Source organism: Sparus aurata, chromosome 11 (assembly GCF_900880675.1).
Source record: "Sparus aurata chromosome 11, fSpaAur1.1, whole genome shotgun sequence".
Classification (NCBI taxonomy): domain Eukaryota; kingdom Metazoa; phylum Chordata; class Actinopteri; order Spariformes; family Sparidae; genus Sparus; species Sparus aurata.
This window is the reverse complement of record NC_044197.1, coordinates 8,499,954-8,518,734: the sequence shown is the minus strand read 5'-3', so window position 1 is coordinate 8,518,734 and position 18,781 is coordinate 8,499,954. Positions and strand designations below refer to the sequence as shown.

At 42.8% G+C, this 18,781-nt stretch overlaps 1 protein-coding gene across 1 annotated transcript; it reads left to right on the top strand.

Moving 5' to 3' along the window:
• Nucleotides 1–312: 312 nt before the first annotated feature.
• Nucleotides 313–18,298, top strand: lama3 (laminin, alpha 3). Its single transcript, XM_030433009.1, has 38 exons — nt 313–532; nt 956–1,069; nt 1,194–1,306; nt 1,394–1,477; nt 1,594–1,697; nt 2,499–2,543; nt 2,641–2,792; nt 2,930–3,040; nt 3,279–3,390; nt 3,607–3,777; nt 4,585–4,757; nt 4,859–4,975; nt 5,059–5,213; nt 6,562–6,700; nt 6,780–6,876; nt 6,967–7,083; nt 7,171–7,341; nt 7,880–8,031; nt 9,134–9,340; nt 9,441–9,592; nt 9,729–9,891; nt 9,994–10,121; nt 10,206–10,356; nt 11,323–11,427; nt 11,514–11,647; nt 11,752–11,869; nt 13,324–13,458; nt 13,545–13,687; nt 13,789–13,911; nt 14,014–14,158; nt 14,259–14,377; nt 14,469–14,649; nt 14,827–14,976; nt 15,055–15,214; nt 15,332–15,459; nt 16,584–16,677; nt 16,766–16,876; nt 16,994–18,298. The coding sequence occupies exons 1-38, from the start codon at nt 332–334 to the stop codon at nt 17,137–17,139; spliced, it is 5,121 nt and encodes a 1,706-aa protein (XP_030288869.1). The 5' UTR covers nt 313–331; the 3' UTR covers nt 17,140–18,298.
• Nucleotides 18,299–18,781: the final 483 nt, after the last annotated feature.

The window sequence follows — 18,781 nt, the reverse complement described above, 5'->3', positions numbered from 1 at the left end:
GCTACTCACTGGAGGTCTTAACTTCTGGACTTACTCATAATAAAGTGATAGAAATTGTGTTGTGAAGAGTGTTTGTCACTGCACATGTTCTCACACACCTGCTCCACTGCCCCATGAAGACCTTAATGCCTGCGAGTTCAACCACACCTCACTGAACCTTGAGCCGGTGCGACAGGTACTGTACAGCTTTTCTTCATGTGCCTCACATAAAGAACTCCAAGGTTCACCTGCTCCAGGGTTTACCTGTGAGGAGGAGGAGGAGCCTTCTGGGAAAAAGACAGGGAGACTGCTTCACCTCCAGACTCTTACTGCTTTTTCTAAACGCCTCATCATGCAGCAGAATATGTCTTTGCTTTGCAGTGCGGTGTGGCTGTTTTTGGTTTACTTTGCTCGGGTGTGTCCCTCTGCTCACAAACATTCAACGTGTGGGCATGACAGACACAGTCAGATCCATCACCATCAGAAGACGTTTGGTGCAAGAAAGTTTTGCGATCCTTCTTTCAGCAGCCACACAGCAGGTGCTATCACGCAGGTAAGGCAGCTATTCGTTGGGTTTTCTGCTGCAGGTGCAACTTATCCTCTGACACTTAAGATTGTTCTGACTCATTTGTCCTTTACTCTGTTTCATTGCATTCAAATATCAATCCTAGGCCACATGGAGTACTTGCATATTTCCATTTTTAAACAGGAATACTCTTCAGTGGGCATATCGCCACACGTGTCTCCATGTCACACCCTGATTTACAAACTCACACCAGGGTAGAAAAAAGCATTTTCTCAGTGACGAGTGTGTAATAAATAAGATTTAAACACACATCTTGCTGAAGTTAATCACTTTGTGGCATGATTACTTAGTGATAAAACACCTCTCTAAGCAGGTTGGTGGCGTTATAGTGTTTACTTTTTGTTAAGTGTCCCACAGTCGACTGTTCAGCTCTCTGTGTTCATCATACAGAAGTGTGGCTCCGGCTTCTACAGAGAGCCAGCTGGACCGTACCGGGGTCAGTGTGTGCCATGTCGCTGCAATGGACTGTCCAATGAGTGTGACGAGCACACGGGGAACTGTGTGGTTGGTGTACACACACACACACACACACACACACAAGCACGCACGCACAGATAATGGTTAAATTGTAGGCCGAACTAGACACGAAACTCCACATCATGTTCTGTTTCATCTAACTGACCCCCAGAACTGTCAGTCCAACACCATCGGGGACCGCTGTGAACGCTGTAAAGAGGGTCACTATGGAAACGCAGCCAGCAGGACCTGTCGTGCCTGTCCATGCCCCTCGACAAGGAACAAGTCAGTGTCTTCACCTCACCCAGCTACAATTTAATTTCCAAAGCTCTGCATCAGTATGGAGGTTTTTATTCCAATCTCTCTGTGTAGCTTTGCGTTGGCCTGTCTGGACATCGGCTCAGGAGTAGTCGAATGTTTGTGTAGACGGGGCTACAGTGGAGCCAGATGTGAGAGGTGGGTCCCCATCGCATTACAAGATTGTCATCAGTGCACCAAAGTGTCAGCATGTAGGTGTGGAGGCTCACAAGGCTCGATCTCTTTCCTTTTCTGTGTTTCCTCCCTTCATCAAGATGTGCATTCGGTTACTACGGCAATCCAGCGGTGCACGGCGGCAGCTGCAGGCCCTGCATGTGTAAGGACGGCACCTTGAACATCTGTAATTCTCTGACCGGAGGTAAATACATAAACACAAAAAAGAGTTGAAGAGAAAAGGCTTGCGGATGAAGATCCCCTCCACTCATGTTTTAAGGCAGACATTAGAGTTTGCTAATGTGTGTCTGACAAGTAAAATTACCACGTTAAAATCCTTAAAACGACACCGACTCCATCTCGCTAACTGAAAAATAGATGATATGAATATGCAGATATTTTTCATTCCCTCATTCACTGTGAGGTCCATTCAGTGTATGCCAGGATTGACTTCCAAAGTATCTGTGATGTCACAAATCATTCTCGTAGGCTCGCATCTTAACATCAGATTTTGAATGAACTCAGAGCAGCAAATGTGAAAACAACCTTTTAGTGTCAATCAGAGCACATCCATCATTCCACACAGTGAAGCTCAAACATTTAACTGTAGGAACAATAAAAACAACAACACTTTTTTAGCTGTAGAGTCGCATGTTTACCACTAACCAAGAGATGTCCATTACAACATTTCATAGTTGCTATATATTGGATTTCGGTAAAGTTGCGAGACTCCCAAGAGACAGAATTGAGAAGAATGAATGGCGAAATCAAGGAAATCTTTGACTTTCAGTGCCCAGGAGCGGACGAGCTCCAAAAACACGTTTATTCCAGGCCTGATAAATACTTATGTGAACTCCACGCTCCACTTTGTAACACACGCTTTCAGGTATAAACTAGTCTCCAACCCCAAGCTGAGAAAATAACCCCTGATGGAGCTGGGGCTATTTTCTCAAGACCTTACAACCAGGACATTATTCAACTTAAAATATCCTTTCAACTTTCCCAGAGTGCATCACATCTGGTGACGGCAGCGGTGGTAATGGTTGCCATGGTGAGTTTGTGTTGAAAAATTCATCTTGCAGTCATGTTTTGAGCGCTGGAGATGTCACCTAACGAGGAGTTTCCTTCACTCCTTGTATATTTGCCAGACTGTGACAGCTGCACTCTCACCTCACTGGTCGACTTGGAACAGATGGACGACTCTCTGGGTCGTCTGGAGAAACAGATGCAGAACATCACGACTGGCTCCGGTTCACTCTACAGGCTGAGCCGCCTGAAGGCTAACATGTCTGAAATCAAGGTGCAGCTCATGCAGGTTTCAGATATAAAAGAAAGTTTGCCAAAAGAAAAAAACATCCCCGCCTCTGTAATATTCATATCACACACGCCAATATTTCTCCGCATTCAGTGCACTTCTCAGCTCCCCTGTTTGTGCAGATTCGGGTCGGCAGCTACAGCACTGCTGTGACACATCTGGATCCAAAGGTGGAACAGCTGGAAGCAGATGTGGATGTCGTCGGAGATGAGTTCAGTCAACTGATTGACAAGGTACCTGCAGTGAATTTTCCTCTGTTAATCAGACTGAAACTTCATCAGAAGTTTTGTTGTGTTATTGCAATTTTACTGAATTATACATGTGGATTATTGCTTGAATGCTGCAGGAGGTGTTTTTTTTTATAATAATATAATATATAATAATATGTGTATGTATAAGTGAGGAACTGTAGAGCTCTGAAAACACATGAGGAGCATTTATACAATATTTAAACTGTTATCCACCTTCCAGGCAGTTCAGACTGGATCAGACCTGGAGACGGTCCTGCAGGATGTGAAGGGAACAAAGTTAAAGGCAGAGGATGTTCTCTCCGAAGCCGCAGCTCTCCTCACGGCCACACAAGGTCAGAATATACCAATGTGTTTTCAGAATGTAAGAAAAGCCACCTAAAATATTAGTCTCACATTAACAAAGTAATGAGCTGTTATCAAGTATCACAAACTTTAATCATTCTTGCTCAGTAACGTCCGACCAGAGCAGCAGGTTCTGTGAGAAACTGGATGAGCCTCGGCCACAGATGCATCATTAAAAGCGGCGTCTTTCTTTCTTCCTTTGTCAGATTTGATAAAGCGGCAAACTGAAGTGAAGCCCGAGCAGTCTGCGCCTCTCTCTGAAAACAACAAAGCCGGGATGACGGAGGAGGCTCGGCGGATGGTGCAGGAAATGAGAGAGATGGGCTGCTCTGTTCACAGAGACGATGCTGGCACAGAGCGAGAGGAGAAACACGCATGTGAGATGTTTTTTTTTTCTTTCTGTTTGTTGGTTTATTGATTAAAAAAAAAAGCAGTGCGGAGCTACTTTGATGTTTTGGCTACCTCACTCTCAACGCCAACCACACGATGTGAAGTAGATGGTGTTTCATAGAGGGTCCTCCACTCTCACGACTCACGGCTCTCTAACTTTTAGAAGCTGAAACCACCAAAACAAACACAAATGTTTTTTTGTTTTCATCACTTCTCTTTTGGGTTTGATCAACACAAACACAAGAAGATGTGTTAGCTTCTCACAGGCACTTTAATGCAGGAAAATAACTGTCATTTAAAAAGACAGAAAATGTTGATTTTGAACTCCCAGATAAGTCTACCCTGACTTCTGGGAAAAAAGATGTATTTATTTTCAGTTGGAGAGTTAGATGAGAAGATCAACAGCACAATAACGTTCCCGGCAACGCTGTAAAAAGGAGGAAACCGATCAAGTTGGCTGAATTGCAGTTACATGAAACTTTATGAAGTAAAGCTTGAAGAACAGAAAGAGGCAAAGAGAGCTGCCCCTGAAACAAGGAAAGGAGTTGTGCGGTTGTGGTGACAAAGAGAGTTTTTAGTTGTTCTTTTAAAGATGCATTTTTCACACGACTGAACAATTAAACAAAATGACACATGGGCCTCCAAGATAAAGTATAATGTAAAGTTATTGATGGACTTCCATTATGTCAGAGACGGATGACACCGATCGGCCCGTATTAATAAATCATCATGATGTACAACAACCCTACAAATGAACACCAGTGTAACTGTGTGAATGTGTGCGTTCTCCTCAGTGTTCATCAGGAACATGGCGGTCCCTGTGGAAACCAGCCCGACTGCAGACTCTCTGATGGAGTCCGACTCCTCTCTGAGGGACGTGGCTGAGCTGCTGTCAGACGCAGAGGACACGGTCGACAGGACGCAGGGTCTTAACTTAAAGAGCCTCACTATGCTACAACAGCTGGAGGTGATATTGAAACACATCTGGCAGTTTCCTGTCATATATGCCTGATATAAACACTATATTGTTTTGCTGGTAGTTTCACTTCTGTTTGTATCATCTTCTAGCATCTTCGCTCTCAGCTGCAGAGAGAAAACCGTACACTCCATCCTGTGACTGAAATGGCCAAAGATCTGCTGAAGAACATCTCAGACATCTTTTTAATGCTGGAGGAGAATAAAAAAGTAAAGAGAACAATTTTACAACTGTGATTCCATGAGACAAGTTTTGGAGCGTGCAAAGTGAGTTTATTGTGTGTCAATTGCAGGAGTTTGAGAATCACGCAGCTCAGCTAAATGGTGCCAAGAGGCAACTCATCAAGAATCTAAACAACAAATATCAAATATTGTCCAAGGTGGATAAAGTGACCAAGGCCGAGGAGCACGCAAGGGAGCTCAGCATGTTGGCAGCAGAGCTTCAACAGTGAGTGTGAAGCAGAGGAACTATTCAAAATGGATGAATGCAGTTTAAAGGACCTACCTATTATGCTTTTTTTTTCTTTCGGTCAGTATTTTATATGTTCTTGTGCATGTAAAAGATCTTTAAAAATCAAAAAGGTCAAAGTCCGCACCAACAGAAGCTCCTCTCTCCCACAGAAAACACTGCTCCTGAAACGCCTCGTCAGTAGTCCCGCCTTTAACTCTGAGACTTTGTGACATCACGCATCATCACAATGTCACACATTTGCATAACTGATGTCTCATGGCTGGTTTTGCTTGCCAGAATTGATTTCGCACAGCTGCTTTATTGTTGTTATTGGTGCTGGCTCAGGCGTGTGTGAGCTGACCAATCAGAGCAGACTGGGGTTTCGGGAGGGGGGGGGGGGTTAAAGGCCCCCACACACCGCCCATACGTCCAACTGCCTTATCCAACCACTCTCCGACCACTCCGTTGCCTCCTGTCTGACCCGTTCGGCAGAAAAGTTGCATTGAACACACCGCTTCAATGTTCTGCCTACTCCACAGTAGCGTGTACGTTCTGCGCTTGCGCGAGATGCAACATGCGGGTGACGCTTGTGTTGTGAGTTGTAAACGAGAGGCTTGTGCACGCAACTCTCTTTACTTTCGATCAAAACGAAACTTAACTATTTCAGACAAAAACAGCTGCATACTAAACATGCAGCAAGGCATTACCAAACGAACACAGATTAATTCGTCCTGAACGGACATAATACCAACTAGTCTGGTGCCACTACTGCAAAACATGAAAACAGGGAATGACGGAACTGAGTGCATAGAAAAACAAAGCGCACACAGTATTCCACCCCTCCCACACACCGCGCTGATTCGCTAGCACACCGCCAATCAGAACGGCTATTCAGCTGGCACACAACCAATCAGAGGATCCAATGGCTCAGACGTCCGATGGCCCTCCTCCTCAGACTTTGCATGCTCAGTCGGATCCGACAACGTCCGCGCGGCTCCGAAAGCTTCCGACGCAGCTGAACACACCAAACATATGTGTTCCCGACCTCGTCCGAGTCTCTCCAAACGCTTCAGACGTCCAACGGTTGGGCTGGTGTGTTCCTGCCTTAAGAGACAGTAGCTAAAACAGAGCGTTTCAGACAGAGGGGGAATACAGAGCTGCAGCACTGAACAGTATGAGAACACTAATGTGTTTTTTGAGCATTAAAGCTTGTAAGCCTGTTCTAGTAGTAACCCAGAATAACATTATGCACCTGAAAATTAGCTTAATATGTCTCCTTTAAATAAATACTGAATACAACTGTGTTTATGTTGACATTAATACACAATGCTGTATGTTATTGCAGAGTGCTTCATAATGCCACCAACAGTACCGACCTGCTCAGTGCTCGGGGTATGGGAGCTCATAACAACATCATACATACAATAGAAAAGGCAGAGATGGCAGCAAATCAGTCCAGAGAAGCCGCTGATCAAGCCTTACAGGTAACTATTAGTGATGCTTGATGCTTGAACCTGAGTTCTTGTCAAAAAATATTGATACGATCCTGTCACAATAAATCAGGATGTGGAAGAAGGTCTAGTCAACGGGGCAGAAGGACTCAAAGACAACTCAACTCGTTCATGGAGAGAAGCCAACAAGACTCAGAGTAACCTACGATGTGAGTCAACAGCATAATATACTGAGTCGGATCCATTATACTGACGTTAAATGCACAAAAGTGAAAAGCTTTTCAATTTCTTTCAAACAGCGCTGTCACAAACAGTGAACACCCACAGAGATCGTGTGAATAAGCAAAAGGAAAAGGGAGAAAAGCTGAGAATGGACATCTCTGCCGTCAGCGACAACTTCAAAAAAACTAAAAGAGGTTGGTGGATTGTTTGGAATTTGTATGAGGAGAAATAAGAGATTATACACTGTAGATTATCTTTGTTTCTTTGTTTTTTGATTTCAGGTGACACAGAAGGCCTGATAGAGTCTGCGAAAACAGCTGCCTCTGCCTCCAACTCCTCTGTCAGTAATGTAACAGACAGACTGAAAAATATCAGCCAGGAAGTGGAGAAAATAACTTTAAACATTGTCAATGTGAATATAGACGATATTTTGATTGATGCTGACCAGGCAGGTGAGTATTTAAAACAGACACTAACTTTAAAGGTTATAGAAAGGATGGTATCCTGTTGTTTTTGATTATTAAACATGTCTAGGTGCTTTATGAAAACTGTTAAAGTATCAAAACACTCGATCCAGGGAGAAAGTACACACAGTCCATATTCAGAAACTGAGCCTTCAGTACTTCTGTAAGGTTGTGATGTCACAGCTACACAGTCACTGACATCAGCCACACCCCCCAGCACCGCCACCACTGAAACACAGTGGGCGGGGCCTGTTCAGGCCTGTGAGAGCTGACCAATCAGAGCAGACTGGGGTTTTCTGGAGCGTTCAGATGGAGGGTGAATAGAGGTGCTGCAGTAATGGACAATAAAAGAAAAATAATGGGACTTTTGAACATTTAGTAGACACCGAAAAGGAACTATGACCCTGATAATGAGCATAATATGGGACCTTAAAGTATAACGTTTTCATTAATGTCATGTTGCAGCTATGTTATACGATTCTATAGTTTGATTTGTGGTGTTTTTGTTTTTTGGTTTCTGTTTCAGTGAAGAACTTGAGCACAGCTCTTCCGGCCCTGAAAGACAAAATCAGACGAGTTGAGGCTCTCAGTGGGAAAGTGCCTCCCAGCGCCAACATGACAGAAACCATCACGGGAATCAAGGATGTGATCGAGGAGACAAGAAACTATGCTAACAGGGTAGATGTACAATTGTTGTCAGCTTTGACATAAAGCTGCTGTAATCCATATTTTGGAAGACAAAAAGATGTCGCTCATAGTGAAGAAGAATATCAGCTGACTGACTGCCCATTGCTCTGATGGCCAATTATCCTGACACCCCCGAATAAAAAAAAAAATGTCTTGTTGTGAGGAAAATACACTCCCTGAAGATTTTAGTTCACTGACTGCCGCCCCTGTTCATAGTCCTTGCAGAGGTTTGGTCCCTAGCTGTTATTTTAAGGTGAAAAAGTTACATCGTGTTGTTTTAACAGGCTAACTTTGTGACCTTTAACAAAACAAGCAAGAGTTCAGTGTCATGGAAAAATGTCCGGAGTCGTGATAAACCAACAACCCACCACCGACACAAGTGTTGTACGGACCAGACAAGGTAGCTAAAATCAGACATACAACAAAACATCAACATTTAGGTGAAAAGTCGACTCAAGTCAGCAGAAGCAGACTGATGGAAAACAAATGCAGAATTACTTTTTTAGAGAAAAAAGATTGAGGTTGGGGGAGAGTTAGGGGTTAGGAACCAAGACGTGCAGGGAGAGTATTTTCAGAGCAATATTTTCATGTTTTCATGATAATGGGCTGTCAGACAAATGGGCTTTCGGTCCCATGGGCCATTTTTCGGGGGTTAGGGTTAGGGTTGGTGTTTTGGAATAATGGGCTGTCGGGACAATGGCGCAGCACCCTTTAAAACATCTTTCAGCTTATTGTTTTGGCTTATGACCTGAAATGTCACTGTTTTGGTTCAGTCTGACAGCTCTCACAGAGCAGAAAAAAGCTGTAAAAACCCACTGTACACCCACTGTGCACCAGAAGCAAAAGCACGTAAGTAGCTGTGGACACAATGGAGCACTTAGGTAGATTTTGCCCTCAGTAGTTGGTAGAGGTGGTGCCACAAACAGAGGTGAAAAATCCAAATGAATGCTGATGTCAAAAGGTGACAGGACGTCAGTTCTCGTCAAATCAGTTACTGCAGGTTTAACAAAAAAGCAACACGACAGAACTTTTTTTTTTTTCCATAAAAACACATTCACATTAATGATTTCCACCTTGGTTGAACTTCTCGTAGCTCTCGCTTGCCACCACCTTCAACGGAAAGGGTCATGTGGAGCTCCATCCGCCGAGAAACCTCCCAGACATCAAAGCGTTTACAGCCGTCGATCTGCTTCTCAATCGCCATCAAAACAATCCCCACGAGGCCGACCACAGACGTAGGCGACGCCAGCACAAACGCAGAGATGCCGACTCCTTTGTTTTCTACCTGGGCAACAAGGATGTGAGTGTGCCTCCAGTTTAGACACAGAGATATCAGCAATTTTAGTGATAGAAATCTGTTATTCTCAGTTGCTTCTCGTGATCTTTTCTTTTACACTCAGGCGTCTGGAGATTACATTGGGATGGCGATTAGAAGCAACGTGTTGTTTTGTGTCTACAAGTTGGGTGGAGTCGTCCATGAGGTGGAAACCGTCCAAATAACAACAACTAGCAATGTGAACTCCTCAGACTTTGACAGGGTCGTCTTCCATAGGTACTCCAAACACAGAAGGAGAAAAAGAACACGGACATTGTCTCTAAAAGTTTCTAGGGGAACTGAGCCGCACTTTCCTCCTCCACCAAGTGTAATCAGAAGATTATCTCTGTGTGTGTGTCAACACTTTCTGCAGAGTTTATCAAGATGCCGAAGTTAAAATCACGCAGCACTTCACATCACAGGAGAGAGTCAGCCTCTATCCTAAACGTAACCTTCCAAACACAACGACTGGCGTCCTTCAACTGGATCCGGAGAGTCTTGTTTTCTACGTGGGCGGCTATCCTGCTGACTTTAAGGTACCCAGTCACTGCTGTTGTTTCATTGTACCTGTATTTATTTAAAGGTCCAGTGCAAAGGATTTTGCTGTAAGAGTTTTCTCCTTCTTTTGGTTCGTGTAGCCTCCAGTGGAGCTGCGCCACCCCAAATACAGAGGAGCAATGAAACTCTCCTACATAAACGACAAGCCCGTCGGCCTGTTCAACTACAAGCGAGCGGTCAACATGGACGCAAAGCAACCTCCTGTGACGTGAGCGTTTAAAAAGTCTCACACAGTTATGATGTTTGGAAAGGTCTGTGCTAATAATGATGACACGATTCCATATTTGTTTAGAATCCGCAGGTCAGAGTTGCACAGTTACTACGATGGAACGGGCTACAGCATGGCGTTCATGAAGGAGCCGCACAGGATCAAAAGAAGGCAGCTCAAGTTTCACACGAACAGCCGAGAGACAAACGCCCTGCTGCTCTACATCGGAAATGAAGTATGATGTTTTCTAAATCAGGGGAGAACAGGTACAGCTGTGACATGTGACTCCTGTAACAGCTTGAATACGTCCAATCAGAAACAGGCTACAGAGGTGTAACTCTCTCTGCACACGCTCAGTTAGATTGTCTTCTTGCTGACAAAGAAGGAGCCACGTTTGAAACGTCCGGAGAAACGTACCAGCAAGAACTTGTTTTTGAGGTGAAATCATATGTTTAGATAACAACATGGCTGATTCAACGATGGTCGTACAACTTGTTACAAGCATCGCTGAATCATCCAAGTTTGATTTATATTTTTCAAACCTAAAAGCCCGATAAACTAGCTAGTGAGCTAGATGGATAGATAGAGTTGTAAATATTAAAAAATTAGCATTTCCAGTGAACTCTGACATATTTTCAGAAATGTTATTAACGTGCATCGTATCCCTGTAAAATAAAGTAATGAAAAAATATAAATACTACCATAAATGTGCTATTTAAAAGTGACATGTCAGAGGATTACATGCTAAATTAATGATAACTGTCAGTGAAAATGCAAAACTGACAATCTTACGGCTTCCCACCTTTTGTAGGTAGTAACTGTTTTTACAAAAGACATGAATAGTCACAATTATCTGAATTAGATAAATTATCTTCTGTCATTTCATTTGACTGATTAATATGTATATTTTAGTCATGTTTACAACCACCCTGTGCAATAGGAGTGGAGTGAGGGTATTAAAAACTATTTTGCAGCCTGTACATATTTCATAAAGCCACTTAAATACATTCCTACACATTTAAGTTAAAAATATAGTAAATTGGCTACTACGGTGTCAACAGTTTTTGAGTTACTGGGAAAATTACGAAAGTGTTACCACCGTCCCTGGTCTCAACAACTATCAGTAAACACAGTGGAGGGGAATGTGTGTTAATGTGTCTTTGGTATGAAATGTGATGTGATTTGTGTTTGTCTGTCACAGGAGTCTTTTTTCTGTGTGTTGGTGGAGAGAGGCTTCCTGGTGCTTCATGGACGGCACGCCGGCCGACAGCTCAGACTTCAAAGTGCTGAACGACTGTCTCTAGTTGTAAGCTGGTTAATTATAAATCTAACTGACTTTAAAAATTGAACATCAAGCAATGCAAGCTTTCTAAACTAAACTTATTGTCTTAGGACACACAATTTGCAGTCACAATTGCAGACAAGTTCACGTTGTACTACGGACGAAAGAATATCTCCACAGATCACAAACAAACAAACTACACGGGTTATTACATCGGGGGTCTGCCGGCACCGCTCAGACAGAGGTAACAAACAGATACAAGCAGATTTCACAGTTCACACTGCTGCTTCAGCTCATCAGATGAGCCTTTTGTCCCTTTTACTTTCTATTAATGTCTGTGAATATTAGGCACAACATCACGGCTCCACCGCTGAGAGGATGTGTGGATTACCTGACAGCCGACTATGAGATCGTCAAGTTCGACGTGGCGATTGGTGTCAGCGATGGATGTCCAGTCTCACTGCTGGTAAACCGCCACGAACAGATGACCAGGAGACACGGCTGCTTTGAGTCTCTTGCATATTAATAATAGGCTCAAATCTATCCATCATTGTGTTTGAAAAAGAAAAATGTGATTGTACTTGACACGTTGTACAGTGTCATCAAGTCATTAAACTCAGTCATTTCAGTTTTACTGACCTAAATGTTGCTAACTCTAGCTAATATGCTCTAGCTAATATTAGCCACTCTAAGCTGGCCAACAGGTTTCCAACCTGGGCTTCCTAAACTTACCATGGCCTTCTTGATTTTAAGGGATGTAAGAAAACATTTTTTGAATTCCTTCTGTCCAAAGCAACTTACAGAAATTCGTAAATACATTCATACACTGATTGCGTTAGCTGCCATACAAGGTGCCAACCAGCACATCAGGAGTAGTTTAGGGTTCAGTATCCTGCCCAAGGACACTTCCACGTGCAGACCAGGGGAATCGAACCAACGAACTTCCGATAACAAGATTCTGGCTCTACCTCTGAGCCACAGCCGCCATAGCTGCCCACATATATGCTATATCAGATATGCAGCATTTCATTAATTACTATGAGGAAACAAATTAAAGTACAATTTTTAAAGTTTGGATTATTGTTTTAAGGGGCTCTCTTATTAAAACTTTTTAATTGGGCATATGTGATTGTAACATATGTCTATATATATCCATATATATATATACATATAAGTTGTTTAATGCTGCTGGACTGTGGATGCCTTTGTGAAGGACCCTGGTCAGGTTTTCTGCAGGTTTTCGAGCGCCTGTCTCTGCAGCGCTACCAGAGAGCAAAAGTAGCTAAGTCAGAAATGGAGTCTGCGAACATAAACTAACGACCGGCCTCCAGAACAACACAGAACGCCCTCAGAGACCCTTTTAAGATATAAACCTCACAGGATAAGGACAGGGCACGGACCTGAACACAAGCCTTTATTCACAGAGCCTCGACTAACAGAACAATGGCCGAACGTTAGCGAAAAGAAAACACTGAATTTTGCAGAAAAAGGAAACCTGAAATACAGATAAATTCAGGGGGAAAATATTCTGCTCGAATTTTAGGTAATTTCACTTTTGTTCTCTGCTGTTATTGTCGCGCATTGAATATATCCATAAATACGTCACTTAGTCAGGGGTCGTCAGTTTCCTCAATGATAGAAAATGGGTCTGTGGATGAAAACGGTTGGAAACCACAGAACCAGCCCATTATTCATACCAGAACAAGTAAAGCTGTAGCAGCAACATCCCTGAGTGTAATGAAAGGAGGAATAGTACATTATTATTTCAACTAAAAGAGGAATTGGTTTAACTTCATACGTTTTGGAATAAAAGGAATAATGTGCAACTTATCTTTATCTTATTCGTCTTGCTTTGAAGTAAATAATTGCGATGACAAACTTCAGACAGGAGCCTGACACTGATGTGCTTCTGACTTGCAGGGCGTCCGTTCAGCCACGTTGCATTCAGCTCTGCCCGCTGATCCTCTGTTTGTCGGGGCCGAGCAGCCACTCAGGGTCTCTCTGGGCTTCAGGAGCACGGACCGACATGGTACTCTTCTCAGGAGCAGCTCTCAGGTAAGACCCGGCATGACTCACATCCAGCTTTCAAAGAGACTGAAGAGCCAAAGACGACTCTATCAGTATTCTCCGATTTTCTGCAGGGCTCCACCTCTGCCCCTGACCTCCAGCTGTCCCTGGATGATGGCTACGCAGTATTAAATAGTGATAATTACACCTTGAGGTCGGATAAAAGGTACAGTGATGGAAGCTGGCACTACATGTCCGCAGTGAGGAGTTCAACCGGGTGAGACACGATGACCTCCTTTTGTCTGCAACCGAGATCTTCATCTCAATTAAAATGCAGTAAAATCACACAACTTGCCTGTGTTGACTTGATTTTCTCAGGCTGGAGCTCAGCATCGATAATATGAAAGTCACTCAGGCACAATCGTCCAGCAGCAGGACACTCCGGAAGAAACTGAAAGGAGGCAATTTCACTGGCTGCATCACTAACCTTTACACAAGGAGGTCTGGAAACCTTAGAAATCTGTTCTCACATCGATGATATCCGCCGGCTTTTTCTAATAATAACATGAATTTATGTTTTTTAAAAAATCTAATCCGACACAGGCCTGGGCAGAGCTTCATACCTGTCGATCTGAGCACGTATTCACTAGCGGAGGACCGAGGCCTTGGCCCGTGTCGTCTCCATCCCCAACCACACACTGAGGTTTTACCAGCACCTGCACAAAAAATACCCGAGACACAAAAACCCGTAAGCGCAAAAAAGCCTTTGCTCCTACAGGATCATGATAATTCGTCTCTTGGGTTTATGATTAGTTACTGATGCAGGTCATTCCTCCGCTGTGTGTCAGACTCCGGCTCCGGCAGGCAGCCAGTGTAAACACCAGGGAGCCCAACAGGGCGAACACCAGCTCTCTGAGCAACACAGCTGGCTCAGTTACACCGTGCCGCAAGAGGACCTGAATCACAGGTAATGGTAGATATGTAATAAAACACCTGGAAGATGTTTTATTCATTCGTTCATTAGAACATTAACACTCTCGGCTCTCGTGTCGTCTCAGGCCTCACTTCTCCCTCGACATCAAGACCAAGTCGTCCAAAGGGCTGATCCTCCACGTGGCGGGGACAGGAGTCATCCCGCTGCTCGCCGTGTACTTGGCCAATGGGAAGATCAGGATGTCACTTGGGCGGGACCGAATCATCCAGCACAAGGAGAAGAGCAACGACGGGAACTGGCACAGGGTAACGGATCATTAGCCATCAGTATTTAAAATGAAAATGGTTGCACAACTGTTGTATCTGTTGGGTCCATTTTCCGCTTCCTTCCAACATTCACAAAGTCACAGTCATTTGGTGTCTTCAATTTAGTTTTACTGGTTGAGGTCTTCTGGTGTTGACAGGTTGTCTGTGTGTGTACAGGTTGAGTTCAGTGTGGAGAAGAGCACTTTTCACCTGCTGGTCGATGGAGTCCGTGTGACTGATGGACTTCTGCCAAACAACGAGGGATCGTCCTTAGAGCTGCGCAACCCCGTGTATCTGGGAGGCGATCCGATCAGCAGAAACACAAACGTCTGTATCAACAGCCGCGTCACATATTTTCCCACATTTGCTTGTGTACATATTGACCCTCTCCTCGTCCTCCCCCAGGGACACAACGTTCCCATGGACAGTGTCATTGGATGCGTACGGGATTTCAAAATGAACGAGGAAGTTATCGAGGGCCCGAAGGCAAGCAGTAAAACTTTACCCTGCTCTGATAAGCTCACTGAGATGGGAACATACTTCGGTGGCGGTCACATCATCTTAGGTTTGGCAGTTTATATAGATCCTAATGCATCATTTCATGTCCCTGTTTACTGTGTATGGGTGCAAATTACAGCAAACACTGACCTCAAACCTCATGAAACCTCATGTCTGTTTGTAGATAATTACTTCAACGTTGGCTCCCAGTTTGTGTTGGCCTTCGAGTTTCGTCCTCAACACCTGACCGGTCTCTTCTTCCATGTGCGAGGTCACAAGACCAGACTTGATGTGTTCTTAATGGAAACCAAGGTGAATCTGTCTGGCAATTTGAAGCTGTGTTTTGTGATCTGTTGTCTGGTTTTGTGATCTTTTGTTGTGTTTTGTGATCTATTGTGTTTTGTGATCTGTTGTTGTGTTTTATGATTGGTTGTGTTTTGTGATCTGTTGTGTTTTGTGATCTGTTGTTGTGTTTTGTGATCTGTTGTGTTTTGTGATCTGTTGTGTTTTGTGATCTGTTGTTGTGTTTTGTGATCTGTTGTGTTTTGTGATCTGTTGATGTGTTTTGTGATCTATTGTGTTTTGTGATCTGTTGTGTTTTGTGATCTGTTGTGTTTTGTGATCTGTTGTTGTGTTTTGTGATCTATTGTGTTTTGTGATCTATTGTGTTTTGTGATCTGTTGTGTTTTGTGGTCTTTAGTTGTGTTTTGTGATCTGTTGTGTTTTGTGATCTGTTGTTGTGTTTTGTGATCTATTGTGTTTTGTGATCTATTGTGTTTTGTGATCTGTTGTGTTTTGTGGTCTTTAGTTGTGTTTTGTGATCTGTTGTGTTTTGTGATCTGTTGTGTTTTGTGATCTGTTGTTGTGTTTTGTGATCTATTGTGTTTTGTGATCTATTGTGTTTTGTGATCTGTTGTGTTTTGTGGTCTTTAGTTGTGTTTTGTGATCTGTTGTGTTTTGTGATCTGTTGTGTTTTGTGATCTGTTGTTGTGTTTTGTGATCTGTTGTGTTTTGTGATCTGTTGTGTTTTGTGATCTGTTGTTGTGTTTTGTGATCTATTGTGTTTTGTGATCTATTGTGTTTTGTGATCTGTTGTGTTTTGTGGTCTTTAGTTGTGTTTTGTGATCCATTGTGTTTTATGATCTGTTGTTGGGTTTTATGATCAGTTGTGTTTCCTGATATGTTATTGTGTTTCGTGATTTGTTGTTGTGTTTCGTGATCTGTTGTTGTGTTACGTTATCTGTTGTTGTGTTTTGGGGTCATGCTAATATTATATTCAGTTAAAGATGTATTTCAAAACATATGAAAATTGACACCAGTTTCAAACACAAGCTTGTCAACTTTCCATATCATTGCAACTACGAGGTAAAATACCACTGTTTAGTTGATAAGAATTATGGGTATAATATAACAATAAGGGTATAATCTTTTACCAGGTGGGCGTCAAAGTGAAGGATGGTAGCGGTGCTGTCAGTGTCTCAGTGACTCCTCGTGGAAACCTCTGTGATGGAAAGTTTCACGTTGTCACAGGTATGAAGTCTCATTCTGACATCATTACACAAACTGCTCAATACACGTCTACTTGAAAATGTCATATTCTTGTGTTGTCGTCCTCCAGTGTCCAGACAGCTTGAAGTCATAAAACTAGCGGTGGACTCCACGTCTGAACAGAAAGCCGCCCCCCGTACACCCACCTCAGACTCTCCACTGGACACACTTTACATCGGAGGTAGGATCCATCATTCTGTTTTTAACCCGTGCAACAAGACATGCTGAAGAAAAATACTACTGCTGGTGTATTTGTGAGTGTGTACGTGAAGATGCCTTTCCTTTTTTTTCCATTCAGGGACAACAAAGACAAACCGGCTCTCTGTGTCTTCACCATTTGTGGGCTGCCTGCGAAATGTGAAGCTTAACGGAAAGCCTGTTTCACTTGAGAAGGGATCCAGGAGGGGCGGACCTGTGAGCGTCCATAAATGTCCTGCATACTGAGGACATGTGATTAATGGGAGACACAAACACCAATGTAAATTCTAATGGTTTATTGTGAGTTGTTCTAAAAAAACAAATTTAAAGACACAGCGTATTCGATTTTTTGGGTTATGAATGATGGATTGTGTAATCTATAGTTTCTAAATGTCCCCAAAGATGTTTAGGAGCTTCACATGGAATCCAGATGTTTTCAGTTATGGTTTGATTGATTGAAAAACACCATAAAGACACTTGAAGGTATTTAAATGTCGCTGAACAAACAGCCGGTACACATGTAACCCACAGTGTCAGACCTCGGAGCAGCGTTACAGCTCAGCACGCTCATCAAACGGCACTAAATTAAATGTGTCGTTCTACTTCTGACCATGAGATGGAGTGCTTAACCTGATGTCATGTATTCGGTCTCAGTGCGCTCCTATTTCACTCTATGGTTTCCCCTGTATAGATTTTAATCACGTCTCCGTCATCCTTCTAGTCACATCAGTGCCTCATCACAAAGCAACAAACCATTATTATTATATTGTTTTTGTTTTTTTGGGGGGGGGCTGATACCTGTGGTTAATTTCCCAATTAGCACCGTGTGTCAGCTTAAAGTTTACGCAATTTACTCTCTACATGCTGTTTTTCCACCTCAGCACTTCCTGTTTTTTACTATTTTATATGCACAAAGTTAATGTAAGTAAGAATTTAAAGGACTATAATGAGTTAAATGCCCCTGTGACTCTCAGTCAGGGTGTTCTGAGGTCACAAAATAGCTTTTTTTTTTTTTTTTTTTGCAAAGCACATGAATATTTCATCAGAAAAACAAATGTTATGTGACCATTTTCAGTGATGTTGTTATTAAATTAAGTTCAGTGTGTTCACATTTCCTATATGTGAATGACAGATGCACTTAGAGAGCTTCTGGCTGTTCAGGGGAAAAAAAATAAAGACATTAGCCTTTCAAAAGAGCCCAAAACCATTCCTGTACTCCAAATGGATTAACAACAGCTCAGAGTTTACTCTGGGAATAGATGGGGATACGCTTTTAAGCATTACTTTACATACAATTTCAGGAATGTTATAAAAAATGCCAGACATTCACTAATTTAAGAATTATCAAATGTGAATGTGAAGACAAAAAAGTCTAAATGGCACAATAAATAAGATTTCTGCAGTACCTGTGTTGTGTTTTGTTGAGTTATGTTCCTATATTATCCCAAATGTTTCCAGCAATATTCAAACACATTTGTGATTTTATTCAATGTAGCAGTTTTTCATTTGGTCTCCCGTTGCGATCACTTTTGGGAGAGAGTCAGAGAGTGAAGGGGGAAGTCGGCGACTGTAGATCACCTCGTCTGTATTATTTTGCCTGAGTCACATCAGATAGATTTTCATTGGCAACTGTGGTTGTCTAACAATAAAGACAACGACTCCCATGATCCCACGCTGCTTCATTATGTCATCAAACTACATCTTTGCCCAGAAGTTACATACTGTGTGTTTTAGGTCACATCAGTCTCAGTTCTGAAGTAATTAATGAATACAAACTCCCTGAAACAAAAGAAAAAAAAAAGAAAAAGGTGTTTCTGTGTTCTGTTGGGATTTTGTTTTACAAACCGAAGCTACTTAAGTCCCACAAGTTCTTGATTATTAATGTTGT

Coding starts and splice junctions, on each gene's coding strand:
- lama3 (XM_030433009.1), top strand. CDS start 332: ATGCAGCAGAATATGTCTTTGCTTTGCAGTGCGGTGTGGCTGTTTTTG. Junction 9,892..9,993: donor GCTATCCTGCTGACTTTAAG/GTACCCAGTCAC, acceptor TGGTTCGTGTAG/CCTCCAGTGGAGCTGCGCCA. Junction 11,428..11,513: donor CTGAACGACTGTCTCTAGTT/GTAAGCTGGTTA, acceptor TTATTGTCTTAG/GACACACAATTTGCAGTCAC.